The sequence below is a fragment of the Schistocerca piceifrons genome, chromosome X (genome assembly GCF_021461385.2).
Source record: "Schistocerca piceifrons isolate TAMUIC-IGC-003096 chromosome X, iqSchPice1.1, whole genome shotgun sequence".
Classification (NCBI taxonomy): domain Eukaryota; kingdom Metazoa; phylum Arthropoda; class Insecta; order Orthoptera; family Acrididae; genus Schistocerca; species Schistocerca piceifrons.
The window spans coordinates 27,968,738-27,983,379 of record NC_060149.1 but is presented as its reverse complement, the minus strand read 5'-3'; the positions used below and the strand labels follow the sequence as shown (position 1 = coordinate 27,983,379).

At 36.9% G+C, this 14,642-nt stretch overlaps 1 protein-coding gene across 1 annotated transcript in view; it reads left to right on the top strand.

Moving 5' to 3' along the window:
- The window catches only part of LOC124722165 (latrophilin Cirl), a 799,917-nt gene extending 788,692 nt beyond the window's left edge, over positions 1–11,225 (top strand). Inside the window, exon 19 of the mRNA XM_047247367.1 lies at positions 8,672–11,225. Within this exon, the coding sequence (XP_047103323.1) occupies positions 8,672–9,658 (987 nt within the window). The 3' untranslated portion in view covers positions 9,659–11,225. The remainder of the gene's footprint in view (positions 1–8,671) is intronic.
- The last annotated feature ends 3,417 nt before the right edge of the window (positions 11,226–14,642 follow it).

Here is a 14,642-nt window from a genome sequence, read left to right as displayed (position 1 = left end):
CCAAGAAAGCTTTCATCTATAGAACTGAATACACTGATACGTGAATGCTGTGCCCATGTTTATATAACATTTGTGCCACTTTTGTAGCCTTATAACTGAGAAGGAAAAACTAAATTATAACATGTTGTTTGTAAGTATTACTTAAACCAGTGTACATCAAATATGATGTGCTTCTGCAGTGCCATAGTTGCTTCTGGAAACTGAAGCAATTTTGGAGCCTGGAATGGAAGAACAAATCTAGCAACTGTGGCACTATGATACTGAATATAAGAATATATTTCTGTATGTAAGTTTTAATTGAGTCAGGTAATATTTGTATAAGGATATTTAAACAGTGGATTTGTGTACCAACACTAAGCCTACAAGACCAATAATTATTATACTCGAATTACATTTTCAGTTCATTCAACATTATACATGTGTTTGGTTTCACACAAAGGGTAACCTACTATTTTCAATGCAATTCCTTACGTTTTGCAAAACTATGAACCGTAATACTTTTCATGATTTAATAAACATTCACAGAAATTCTCTATGGTGCATGTATTACACATTTTGTTGCAGACAGATTTTATTGTATTCCATTGGAGATGGACATTAGTGAATTTTTAGCATGAGAATTTTTCCTTTGTATTTGATTCTTAGTTGGTTCAGCACTTCAGTGCTTTCAGCAAGTGATAATTCAATAGTAATGCATGGCTCTTCCATCCTCATTCTTTGTAACACAGTGTAATCTGTGTCTGAACTGATAAGGATGTTACTGTGAGAGATCAAATTTATACAATCTCCCCTTTCTTCACTTCAGCCAATGTGCTCTTTTTTCCACTCCCTCTTTTTCCCCATTCTTTTTCATATGGTCTTTTCATGAAAATAGTTATTTGACCATAACAGTGACTTCACATATACTTATGGGAAATACCCTTTATGGTTACTTCATTCCATTGATAACTTTCTCTCTGAGAGAATTTTTTTTAATATACTTGTTATGTGTATTTGCTTTGGGAACACACTGTGATAGAAAGTGTGTGTATTAATCATACAATACTTCAGATAACTTTAGATTCATAACTTGAGTCTATTACTTTCAGGACTGTAGCCTCTATATTTCATATTATCTCACATTGATTCAGAATTTATATTTGGAAGAGAAACTGTGGTCTAAGATGATGACTGTCTTCACTCAGTGGAAAAGAAAGTTCACTCACAATACACAGGAATTAATAATCTGGTTGGAGTGTAGATTTTTCTCATTAGTAAAATTACTTGCAAAAGATACTGCAGAGCATTTATAAAATGGACGTTCTCCGTGTGTGTGCTACATGTATGAGGTTACTTTTGCAACCATTTCATGAAATCTTCTCAATTCTTCCACCCTTACTTATACTGCCAACTTTTACAGTAAAAAATTTATTTGTTTGACAGTAAAGAACTCTGTTATGGTATTTGGATTTGAAAAGCTTATTTTGTGTAGGTCATCTGCGGTTGCAGTATTTTGTCTACAGGTCTCAAATCTAGTAGTATTCCTTGATATGTCGTAAAGATCAACTTCATTGTATATTCTCAACTTTGTTCTTTTATGGTTTCGTGCAACTTACTTTAAGTTGTTATATGCTGTGGTAAGACTGCATCCACAATAACAAAGCAGTCAACATAAAACTGTCTTGCCAAGATATGTGTATTACAGTAGCGAAATGTTATTAAGACTCAGGCACACAGTTTTCTTTATTTGGCCAGAAACATCAGCCATCGAAAGTGGTGACTTGTGGGTGACACCATTTCTGTTTGTAACATTATTTCATATTTTCAGATCATTAGACATTCTCACTAGGCAACAGACATTCATCACAAAACACACACGGTGTCTTCTTAATTTGAGTAATTTGAAATATCTGGCAACTTAGTTTGAAGTTGTAGATGTAAGGTTCAGAATTATTTGAATGTCTCATCCATCATGTTTCAAAACTGCTGCTGAAGAACCGGGACTAGCAGTGGCTGCACGTACACGTTCATGTGAGGTGCTGGCTGAGGTATGTGGGTGTTTCAGTATGTGCTGACACTGCGGAGTCACGACTGCCTCGGCACTGCAGCCAACGGTCTCAACAGCGACATCCGGATTGATGTGGAACCGGCCGTCGAGGTGTGTGTTTCCCCCCTTCACTGCCCTGTCCTTTCAGAACATGAAGTATCAGAACCTAAATCAAATACCATTTCTCTCCGAACCTTGACCCCAGCCTCCACTGGGCACCTGGCATCGCTCCGTAAATCTTTGATGTCAAAGGTGAGCCTAACGTGCATGCTTCTCTGCGTCAGTCTTTGTGACCGTGCACGCTGCCAGACCCTTTCCTTCGTGCATCCTATAAGCAACCTGTCTGAGCTCTGTGCTCCTTTCTGTGTTGTAGATATCTGACTGATAGGGAAGAAACCCAAAGCAAATGGAATATGGAAAGAAAAGTTCAAGTTGTGAACTGAACTGAAATTGTTGAGGTGTACAGCCCATAAAGAATTATCATACTTTTTTGTGTAAAATCAATTTTATATGTTTTATGACTAGAGATGCAAATTGAAGTGAAGTGGGAAAGTGATGATATAGCTGGAATTCTTGGTAAGAATGTTAGAAATTGAGTTGTATCATTTTTGACATACACAAAACCATATTCATGCCAAACATAATTGTAAACACTCGAAGTTAACTGAAAGGAACAAGAAAAGATCATTGGGATTAGATTTCACCCTTGAGTCAGGTCCATTACATTCTTCTCTAGCCCCATTTGTTGGTTTATTGCAACATTTTAGCATTTTAGCATGCATCTTAATTTGAGTAACACAATAAATATTCTGTAATATGAAAGAAGTATCAGATGAAGTGGAAGGACTTCTCTAGACAGTTCATTGAAGCTACCAATTACATTTTGAATATTTAACATTGTTTCTGCCTGGTTATTCCTGAAAGGTCCTTATGATCGGAAAATTATGATGTGCTTCTTGTGTCTCCCATTATAGTATGTCATTAGACATTTAGTGGCAGAAGATGACCTGAATGTTACAACACTATGTTAAACAGAGTGATAGTGTTGGTGCTTCCTTCATATCTTGACTTGATCAGTGGAAAACAGACATATTTCAGATTTCTTCTTAATTCTGTAAAAGCACCTTACTCTTTATTTGAAGCAAGGTGTTATTTGTCTCTGGCCATGTTAAAATGTCGATGACAGTATTTGGCAGTGGTGATGTCTATAGTAAAAATGTAGTTGTTTATTATAAAGTGAGAAATTAAATTCATATAATAATATATGGTGCTGCAAATTGCTGTTCTCAGTACTGAAACATGGTCATATTTTTCCTATTTTTCATGGCAAGACATTCTGCTGTAGCAGTATTGTCTGTGCTAATTCTATTAGGACTGCTGTGGATTGTGTTGGTCAATGTTATTTCAATATAATTTCATTTGAAAGCAGATATTTGTTGTACCCTATAAAGTTTCATGGAATAATAATTATTTGTATACTTCTCAAGCTTGCAGCCTGATAGTGTTGAAAGAGCACAATATTTTGCACACTCATCAGTTAAATATGATTTCAAATTAATTCTTTTCCAAAATGTTTCTGCATCATTTGATGAAACCTGTAATACTGTGTAGCAAAATATCATGCCCTTTTAGTAAAACTACCTGGCTGCAAACCTAAGAAGAATTTAAGCAGATTCATTGTTTGATTTAGGTTTGTTTATTAAATTCCTGTTCGTTCCCTTATGTTTGTTTTTCATCATCTGATGGCATATAGCCATCGGAGCACTACATGTCTGTGCAGTCTGTTTAATGTACACATTCAAAAAATTCCTAAACATGTCACATTCAATCTAAAAAGACTACCTTACTAATGAAGAGAACACGTGGCCAGTCTTTGTTAAGCTGCTGCTACTTGTACATTTTTTTGTTATGCCACATTCTAATACCTGACTGAAAACTGGTACTTCTTCCACAAATTGTTGTGGCCATAACTTGCTTCACTGATAATACCACTAATTCCAAATGTCTGTTGACCTGCTACAACCCTCACTCTCTTCCAGCATATAACTGTGCAAATAGTAATTGATCAAGATAAAGTACCATCCATTCCAAAACTTCTTGTTTGAATTTTACATACATGCACGACTTACTCTGCTGCAGAGTTATCTGTTATTGTTAGACTTTTCAAAAATAACATCATATAACTTCTCTGGGTAATATGAATTGTGGGTACGAAATATGCATAGAATGGGAGAATTATAAAAATAGCAGTGGAATAGGAAGAATTTTTACATGATCTCATTTACATGCTGTTTGATCTTTTGTTGTTAGTAAAATCCAATGCAGATGGAATTTTAACAAATATTATTGATTTACGGGATGGCTGCAATATTCTATATGCTTACCTCATTTTTTAGTGGAGAAATAGTCTTCATTTATTTTCCCTGGTGACTGAAAACCAATTACTAAGAACTTTACAATTTTCCTTTCTCATGTACAGTCAATAACTGAATGGAAACTGAGAAATGATAGTTAAATTTTTCAAAGTGTTAATTGTATTATACATTTTTCCTTCTCATCAACAGAAACAAGCCAATTCACAAGTTAAACTTCAGTGTTTGAACTGTTTCTCATATTTTCTTTATTTCTTTTCTAGGTAATGTTCTTTAATTGCGTGTGTCACTATGTGGAGCAAGTACACAGAGCTTGTCTTTCCATAACAACAGTTCTTTCAGTTCATTTCTATGGTGAAAATACTGCTTTTTAGAGCTCTTTAAGTTCTGGATGTTCTTAATTACTTTTTGTTTTTAACTGTAGTACCTAGCATAGAAATAATTTATTCTAGTGTATAACAAATGGAAAAGATTGGGAGAAAAAGTTCTGTTGTAGAATTTTGCATATCTTTTTATTGGCATACATTCTGTTATACAGCTTTTGGTGTGAAATTCATTCATTTTATGGTTTTATTATTTCCCTGCCAGCACACCTCACTATGATCATCATCACACCCTACAAAACCAGAATTATTATATGGGAAGACATGCAAGCTTAGATCCATTCATTTTTGCTAAGTGTTCATGCATTTAAGTTAAAATGTTGTATTTGGTTCATCCTTATTGTTGTTTTTCATATTTGTATTTGTCATTTATGTCACTAGTTAAGTATTATTCAAATGATTCATATTTGTTGATGACTGTACAGATATAAAGGCCATGAAATTTTAATTTGTTATGAAATGTTAAAAATGTAAAAATACAGATTATAGTTATAATGAAGTCCTCCACATTTCCTGAAACAATTATTTCAAACCAGGTGGTGTAGTAACTTTGTTCTTGTACTTCAGGAAGAATGGATGTTGGGAGTAGTAGCTGTCACCTGAAGCCTTTTGCTAAATTTAAGTGTACATCAACTAATAAATAATAGATTGATTTTTAAAACTGGGAGTTCCTTAAGATGAGTAGAGTAGCTGCAGATCTCTTGTACCTTGTCACTGAAAGAGATCTTTGCTGTAAAAATGTAGTAATCTAGAGTGGTTTTTCTTTCATGTCATAGCATTCTAACAACAGAGTCCTTTTAAGTAGAACAATTTTACATTTAAATGTTGTGGAACAGTTTAGTAATAGTAAAAATTAGTAATTTGTATTTTTAGTCACTTGCTTGTTGGTACACTGACTACCTTTCCATCAAAATTATGATGCTACAATGGAAAATCCACATTGAATAGGAATAATGGTATTTCAGAAGATAACTCTCGTTGTAGAGTAGCCCAAGTGTTAAGCAGCAGATAATTGCATAAATTAGGAACTGAAAAATGATGAGATGTTTGTGGACTATGCACTGGAATAGTAACTTGTCACAAGTTAAAACTTTGTGCCTGACTGGAACACAAAATCAAATCACTGTCATTTGTGGGAGGTATGCTACCAAGTAAAATAAGTGCTAGCTGTAAGTAAGTCTACATTCATATAATGAGTGACTGTACATACAGTGGTGGCAACAGTGAAGAGAGTAGAAGGGAAATGCAGTATGATAATTCTGTGCCTTATTTTGTCTAGTAGACATTTTCATTTTATGTAGCTATTTTCTAACAAAACATTAGAGTTGATCAGACTTTGTGTATCAAAGGTATTTTCTAAATTAGTTTAGCAGAACTTCTTTTCTTTGAAGATTTATGGTAGTACATTCTTTGCAATGTACTATGCTAGTATCACTGAGGAGTGAATGATTTTCTTTGACGCGCGTGGAGTTGAAAGTCGATGTTTTGGATTTTATCAGCCGTAATGGGTGAGATGCTCTTTGGAGGACTCTTTTATCACTAAGTTAAGTTTAACATGCAATAGAAGCATAAAATAAAGAAAGAAATGATTACACATATAGAAAACTTGATAGAACCAGCGATCACTGTTACTGACTTTTGTTCTCTTACACACACACACACACACACACACACACACACACACACACACACGAGAGAGAGAGAGAGAGAGAGAGAGAGAGAGAGAGAGAGAGAGAGGGGTAAGTAGCTAACAAATGAAGGAGCAATTCAGCATTTGCTTAACATGACTATTAACAAACTTCAGTGTTAGAAGCGGTGCTACAAATTGTTTAGGTAAAGACAACAAATCCTTTTAGTTAAACTTAGTTTTTACTTTATATGTTCTGATAGAAATATAATTTTTTAGCTATAGGCACACACAATTAACGTAAGCTGTCTCATTTGTACTTGGTCAGAAGGAAACAAACCAAGGTTCTTCATCAGGAAATGGTTTACATGCCAAAAGGAAATTAATTAGGTGCAACATATCAGTACCCTCCACTTACACAAGGGTACTCACATTTTCCATTAAAAGATTTCTGTTCTTTTAAGAACAAATGATGAAATGTTGCATTTCAGAGGACTTATTCATGCTTTCGTTGAACTGTTATGTGTTTGTTTTGTTTCAAGCTGTGTATTTTTTTTTTTAAAGAATAGTGCTGTGATAATGATGAACACACAAAATTTAATTCAGAAATTCTAAAACTATGACTTGCAACAGTATTTGGAATTTGTCCCTTATTAAACTAATTATTTCAGATGCAATTTTAATAAGATTTTTGAGCAGTAACACACACAGAAATCAGAAATGTGAAGACTGATATTTGTGACTGCATTTTACTGTACTTGACTTAAAAAAATAATTAATGGGTTATGAGCAGTAAATTACTAACGTCACTGAAAAAGGGAGACTTTAGATAGTTATATAAAGATTCTATTATTTTGCCAAGAGACTGTCCAACCAACATATAACCATCAGACTGTCTGATTATCAGTTACAGTAGGCACTTTTGGAGAGAGCTATATCACTGTTTTCTCCGATATCTATATTTATGCATGCTCTAAACTTAAATCAGTGGTGGTGGTGGTTCATGTAGACAGATTTAAAAAGTCTTTCACTTGATACTGCACACATTCATGGCTACATTAACTACTAAAACAGTTTTCAAGTGCTTCAGTTTTGCTTATTAAATTAAAGCCTATCTTGATGCTGGCACACTAAACACGGGCCATGGTTATTTGCATGTTTCTCTTAGAATGAACTGCCTAAGGTGTGCAACAGCAAGGCAGCGCTTCGGGGGCTTGGTTTGCAGTCACTGCTGCTGGATATGGTGACAGTCGTATCACTAATTTCTACTGCATGTGCCAGTCTTAGCAAATTTATGTGCCACAGTGGGATGGAGAAAATCAGTTCAAGAAATTTATAGTTTGATATGATGTGCAATAGCATTAGTCTTTTAATTTACACACACTTCTTACTTATGCAGTAACTATATTTCTTTTTCATATAATTATTGTGTGTTAAATTTTATATTAATTTTATAAATAATTGTGTGTGTACTGCAAAAACAGAAACTTCTCTTGCGCTGTAGCAGCTACACTAGTGTTAAAATATGTGCCTGGGAGAAGCTGAAGTTTTGTGTGACAAGCACCAAAAAGAAAGAGCTAAGAAAGTGTATAGGAAACTAGTGCAAGAAAATAATTTCCTTTTCCTTCTACAGCTCCAGGAATCGAAATCCGATATTTATCCGCTGATACACAGGAAGAGATAACAAGGAATTGTTAAAAAATTAGTTGTATATTAATTTAATGAACAGGAGCATTTATTTTTGTACAAACTGTAGACTAAACCACCACAGGGAAGGGCAGAGTAATGAATGTTGTGACTTATAACTGCCATTACTTTGATTAATTATGTCGTGTATAAGGAAAGGGATGAGGATATACAGTCAGTTGGAAATTTTGTCAGTATTTCCTGAAAATACGATTTAAGTATGTACAAAACTGTTACACACTTTAAGTGCTCTGCTCAGTAAAATAACACAAGTTTTTCATAAATATTTTCTAATAAAAAGTGTTTGTTTTGGGTATTCTTCTTACAGTGCTGCCATTTCAGGAAATATTCTTTTGTTAATCATTGGTAAAATTGTACCCTTTACATATTAGACAGACTTGCAGGCACACGATAATTATTAAAAGAAGAGCTATTTTCTGAATGCACGAATTCGTGTGTCAGTGTACAGTGTTATGCCACTATGTAACATACAGATGAGGTCTCGGCAATAAATATTTGTTACGGTATGAATATACTTGTTTCAGCAACGTACTTACATGTTCTTTTCCATTTGCAGAACATTTCGTTTAAATCGTACAGCCGTGATTCTGGACACGGTGGCTCCGAGCAAGAGGACTCCGGGACAAGTGCTAACCCGAGTACGTTACGTCTGCAACCGGCTGTGCGGGACAGGGAAGCCCGTACTGCTGGGAATGTCGGTGGAGCACCACGTTCTCCTAGTCCCTGGAACCACACTTACACCGAAATCCGCGATGCCGATCCCGTCTACGAGGAGGTCGGGCGACGAGCAGGTGTCGTGCCTGTGCACGGAGGTGCAGGAAGTAGTTCACGGCGGCGTGGTGGAGGTGCGGGTACAACTGCCGGGACACTGAGGGGTGGTAGCGTCGGCGGCCTGGACCACAGGCCACTAATCTCGGGTGGCGATCGTGACACGACTACACCACGTGCACGCAATGCTCGCACAGTTGCCGTACTTGACGGTGAGACAGTCGTTTGCCATCTGGAACCTGAACGTTACGATTCATGTGATTACGATCCACGTGACTACGAAGCTAATAGTTACGATTACGGCATCGGTGGCTACGACCCTCGCGACTACGACACTCGTGACTACGGAATTCATGGGTACGATCCACACGATTGTGAAGAGCAGCATCAGCAGACACAGCAACAACTACAGTCACAGCCACAGCCCCAGCCACAGTCCCAGACCCAGACACAGTCACATCCACACTCACAATCAGATTCACAGTCACAGTCACAGTCAGATTCACAGCCGCAGCCACAGCCACATTTGCATCCACATCCACATCCACATCCACATGGACATGGACATGCACATGCACATGCACATGCACATGCACAGTCTCAGCCACAGTCACAACCACAGTCACAGTCGCAGCCCCAATCACAGCCACAGCAACAGTCTCACCATCACCACCACCACCATCGCCGGCGGCATCACCACCGTGAGCACCGCGAACATCGTGAACACCGGTATCCTTATGGGTCTCCGGCAGACACAGCCTACAGCGAATGTTAGGCAACTACTTTCTGTGGAATGAGTCTCGATCTTGTGATGAGAAATAATTGGTTGAATCCCTGCCACTGTATGCTGAAACTAGGAATAAGTAGGTTGTGCTTGATACTGTCTGAAAACGTGTAATAATATGCATTATCTTTCATTGTATGGCCATCCCTTGCTCTTCCTGCTCAGTGAACTGTAGAAGTTTTGGGTACTTTCGATGTGATTTGGTGTCGGTCACCTAAAAATGAAGTGTAATAATTTCACAATTAGTGTGCTCCAAAGTTTTAAATGTGAAATCCTTTAGGAGAGATCCACAATGAGAATGGTGACTAAAGATGTAATATAAGAGACATCTGTGATCGAACAACGCAGATGGACACACATTCCTTTATGTCGGTGTCGATGTTGACGGAAGCCTCTCCTACTCACTGATCACGCATTTCTTCCGTTACCTGATGCCACTCCCTTCCCCCTAGCTGACAAATAGAAAATGATGGCTTATCTGATGCTACCCCTCCTTAGTTGTAGAATTGTATATGTTCCCCTGGTTTTATCGTGCTGTGTGTTCTCTTTGTGTAACTGCGTAAGTTAACATGGATGTCAAATTATGCAAATTTGTGTAAAACTACTGATTGTCAGTCGATGTTACATTATATAAAATTTATATGTTCAGAGCAGAGTTGTAAACTGGATGTTATATTATATAAGATATGTATCCACATTAAATGCATATGAATTGAACTAAAGGAGACCACTGGTAGTCAGTTTCAGAAACTGAGTGAAATGCAGGTTCTGCAAGAGCTGACTGCCGTGAATTCCTCGGTTTGGTCTATATTTGTTGTATGTTGTAGTGAAATATGTGACAATTATCTTCTGTGTGTACCAAACTCCCACAAAAAGTGTAATATCAGTACCCTTCCTCCTGACTTACTGTGCATCAGAATACTGTAAATTTTTGTGTCATTTCCCTACCCCTTGCGATTCCCGTAAGATGTAACCGAAGTAATGTTTTCTGAGAATGGAATGTATCTATATATGTATGTAATGTAAATAAATGTCAGATAAGTCACCTGGAAAGATAAATAACTGTGTTTAGTTGAGAATGATTTCTGGACTCAGCCAGGTTGTATTTGTCTGAAAGACTGTTAACAGTTATGTAACGGACAATTTGAGATTGCACAACTGTTTGAAATAAATTATTTAAGAGTTTGTATGTTGTATTTTTTTATTTATACATGAAGTCCTTGTAGAAGTGAAATGTGATGTAAATCACAGTCTGAGATTTGTATTATGTAACTGAAATCTTGGGAAAACTGACTGAAATACCCTTTGTTACTTTTTGGTGTAATTCAATTTACTCAGTTGCCAATGAGCATTGAAAGAATGAGAAATCTGCAGGTCGTATGGGGAAGGCGAAATATACTTTTCCCTTGATTCTTCAAGTGTTTGTTTTTTTTTTTTATTAAAGAAATGTATTCCACTGAAACTGTTGTAACACTTAATTGTAAAAGTCTCTCACTGTAACAATCAAAAAACAAAACAGATCATCAAATAAAATTTGTATTGCTCATTTGTACCTTAATGGAGAGGGACTTCCTTCACAACTCCTTCAGCCCAGTTCCTGACTCCAGTGTACAGTGCCTAAAATTATTTCTGTCAGTTTATGGTGCTGCCCATAACTGCTTACATATGTGGGTAAAAGGAGTTGTAAAGTCTTCTGTCAGAAATATTTTGAAGAAATGTAATTCCAGATTCCCATACCATAAGTGGACTATCTCAAAAGCTGATTTCATAGTAAGCTGATACTGCCTTTAAACTGTTTGGTAACTTGCAGAACAAGACTAATATGAATCTTGAATTTGTTGTGTGTCACATGGAAATACAAATGATGGCAACAGAAACCAAAAACTAAAGTAAATTATATGTTTTCGGTTCAATTTTCTTCATAGCAGAGTCACAATAATTCAATAAGATTTATCAATACAAAACCAGTGCCATCACAGTCAAGAGCTAAATATATACAGGGAAACATGTGACAGGGTATGAAATATACCAATACCTTATTCTATTATTAGAACAGGATCTGTGCTGCAAGAATAACAAGAAAGTAAAGTTTACTGAAGTTAAAATCAAACTCATTTTGACAGAAAAAGAGTATAAGTCACAATATGTGAACATGAATAAAATAGTGAGAAAAGTTAGAGAGATTTATTTATCATATACGAGGGCGGTTCAGAAAGTAACCTCCAATTGGTCACAGTGCGGGTTGTGGGGGGAGTAGCGACGCCATCTGTGCGTTCACGCACTCAACGGGTCAGTCGGCATCAAGCCGTGGTCAAGTGAACGTCGTACCTGCGCGAGTTTAGTTTTTGTGGCAGTTTGAAATGTGTGCTGCAATAGAAAACCCCGCCAAATGTGAAGTGCGTGCTGTCATAAGGTTTTTTACAGCCAAAGGATATTCTGCAGCAGCTATTCATCGTGAGCTTTGTGCCGTGTACGGACCAAGAGTTATGAGTGAAGGAGTTGTCCGTGAATGGGTACGTTTATTTAAAAGTGGACGAGAAAACGTTCATGATGAAGAGAGGAGTGGTAGACCATCATTGGTGACTGACGAACTCGTTCAGACAGTTGATGCAAAAGTTCGTGAAAATCGACGTTTCTCAATGTCGGAGTTGTCTACTGGTTTTCCACAGATTTCTAAGACTCTCTTGTACGAGATAGTGACAGCAAGATTGGGTTACTGTAAGTTCTGTGCACGATGGGTGCCCAAAATTCTTACCGACCACCACAAAACTCAAAGAATGGCCTCTGCATTAGACTTTCTGTCACGTTATGAGGACGAAGGAGAACCATTGTTAAACAGAATCGTGACCGGTGACGAAACCTGGCTTAAGTATGTGAACCCTGAGACAAAAGAACAATCAAAGATGTGGGCACATTCAAATTCGCCTAACAAACCAAGAAAAGCCTCGCAAGATTTTTCTGCCAGAAAACTGATGGCAACGGTGTTTTGGGATGCCAAAGGGGTGTTGTTGGTTGAATTCATGGAATGTGGTACGACCATTAATCAAGACGTGTACTGTGAAACAATAAAAAAGTTACGACGGGCTATACAGAACAAACGCCGTGGTATGCTGACTTCCGGTATCGTTTTTTTGCACGATAACGCCCGTCCTCACTCTGCTCGCAGAACAACGGCCCTTCTTGAGTCCTTCAAGTGGGACGTTATCAACCATCCACCTTACAGCCCAGACCTGGCGCCAAGTGATTATCACCTCTTCATGCATTTGAAGAAATGGCTCGGGTCACAGCGGTTTGATGACGACGAAGAGCTCAAAGATGCGGTCACAGGCTGGCTCCAGGCACAAGCGGGTGATTTTTATGCAGAAGGAATTTCAAAGCTTGTGAAGAGATATGATAAGTGCCTCAATCGCTATGGAGACTATGTAGAAAAATAGTGCAAAGATGTAGTTGTAAGATGTATATATTAAAATATTTTTATTTAACTTGGTGTATTTTTTTAAATCAACTGGATGTTACTTTCTGAACGGCCCTCGTAATTATTTATTATGAGAAGATCACTTAGTTATTAAATTATCATTTTTGACAAATCATTGACATCTTCAGATTTGAAAATTAGCCCACAAACAGTTTTTTCATGATGTATAAACACCAGTTATATGCATACTATAGACAGTGAAAATGGTGTAAAATGTGTCGGTAAAAAATTCATCATGCCATCGTGTCAAAAGAGACTCTACCATTTGGTGTATTTGTGCATGCTTTACTATTTTCATGATGTTCAGTATGCATACAACTACAGTCTCTACATCATGACAAAACTGTATATAGGGTGACCAGCTTTTTTAAAACAAAGTAAGGGAAATACTTATACCAATGACAAAAAGTAACTTCACCAAAAATCAAAGCAGTATGCGTAAAAGATAACTACTTATTTACACATCGGAAATACTTTCACATATTTTGCAACAGATTTTGCCCCACTCAATAGTTTTACACCATTTTTAGAAAATTCAAAGAATTCACTGCATTAATAAAGAAAATCCGTGGCAGCTTGCAGTTCAGATTTAATTAAGTTTGTACTAATTCTGTTCCTTAGACTGTCTACTTATTATTCATAAGAGAAAGTACTCTCTTAGAGTGAGCATTATTTCCTGGTATTCTCATAATATAACCTACCAGCGTACCCAAGTTTCAAAATTCACATTATTTGATTTCAAAGTTGTTAAAACATTTATCCCCTTCTGGCTAACGCTACCCTCTAAAGCAGGGGCGGGCAAACGTTGCACGCGGCTCATGAGCACACAGCGCTGCACGTGTGCTACTCGCGTGCAAAATGGGACAGTGACGACAGCTGGTGGTTGCGGCAGTGTAGTACCAGGCTAAGCTGCGGATGTTGAAGTGAAGCGACCACTATGTACTGAACGTTGTATTTCAAGAACCGGAAAATGCAGAGTGAATCAAGGAAACGGAGAAATGGAGATTTGCTATCTTTTAAAAAGGAATGGGAGAATCATTTTTTCTTTGTGCAAAAATGTGAAAATTCAAAATGCATAATATGCGATAGTATTCTCGCTGGTCAGCAGAAGTTTAATATTGAACGCCATTATAATAAATTTCAATATGTTCCCGTACTTAGTGAAATAAAAGAAGAATTTCTCAAGCAATTTGGGGATATATCACACTTATCCCAAGGTTTTGAGTAGTTCTCGAGACAATTTACTGTTTCTGTAGATGATATCCCAGTTTGCAAATTGAATTAATAGATCTGCACTGTAGATTCTACAGCATAATTCTCGTCTAAGAGACAAGTTCCTTTTGGCAAGACATGTAGTAGATTTTTATCACGACTTTCCACAGCAAGAGTTTCCTCGTCTTCATCGTGAAGCCGCGAAGATAATGTCAATGTTCGGCTCGACATACGTTTGTGAGAGACTTTTTCTGTTATGAAAATTAATAAGTCTCGGTTAAGAGGAAA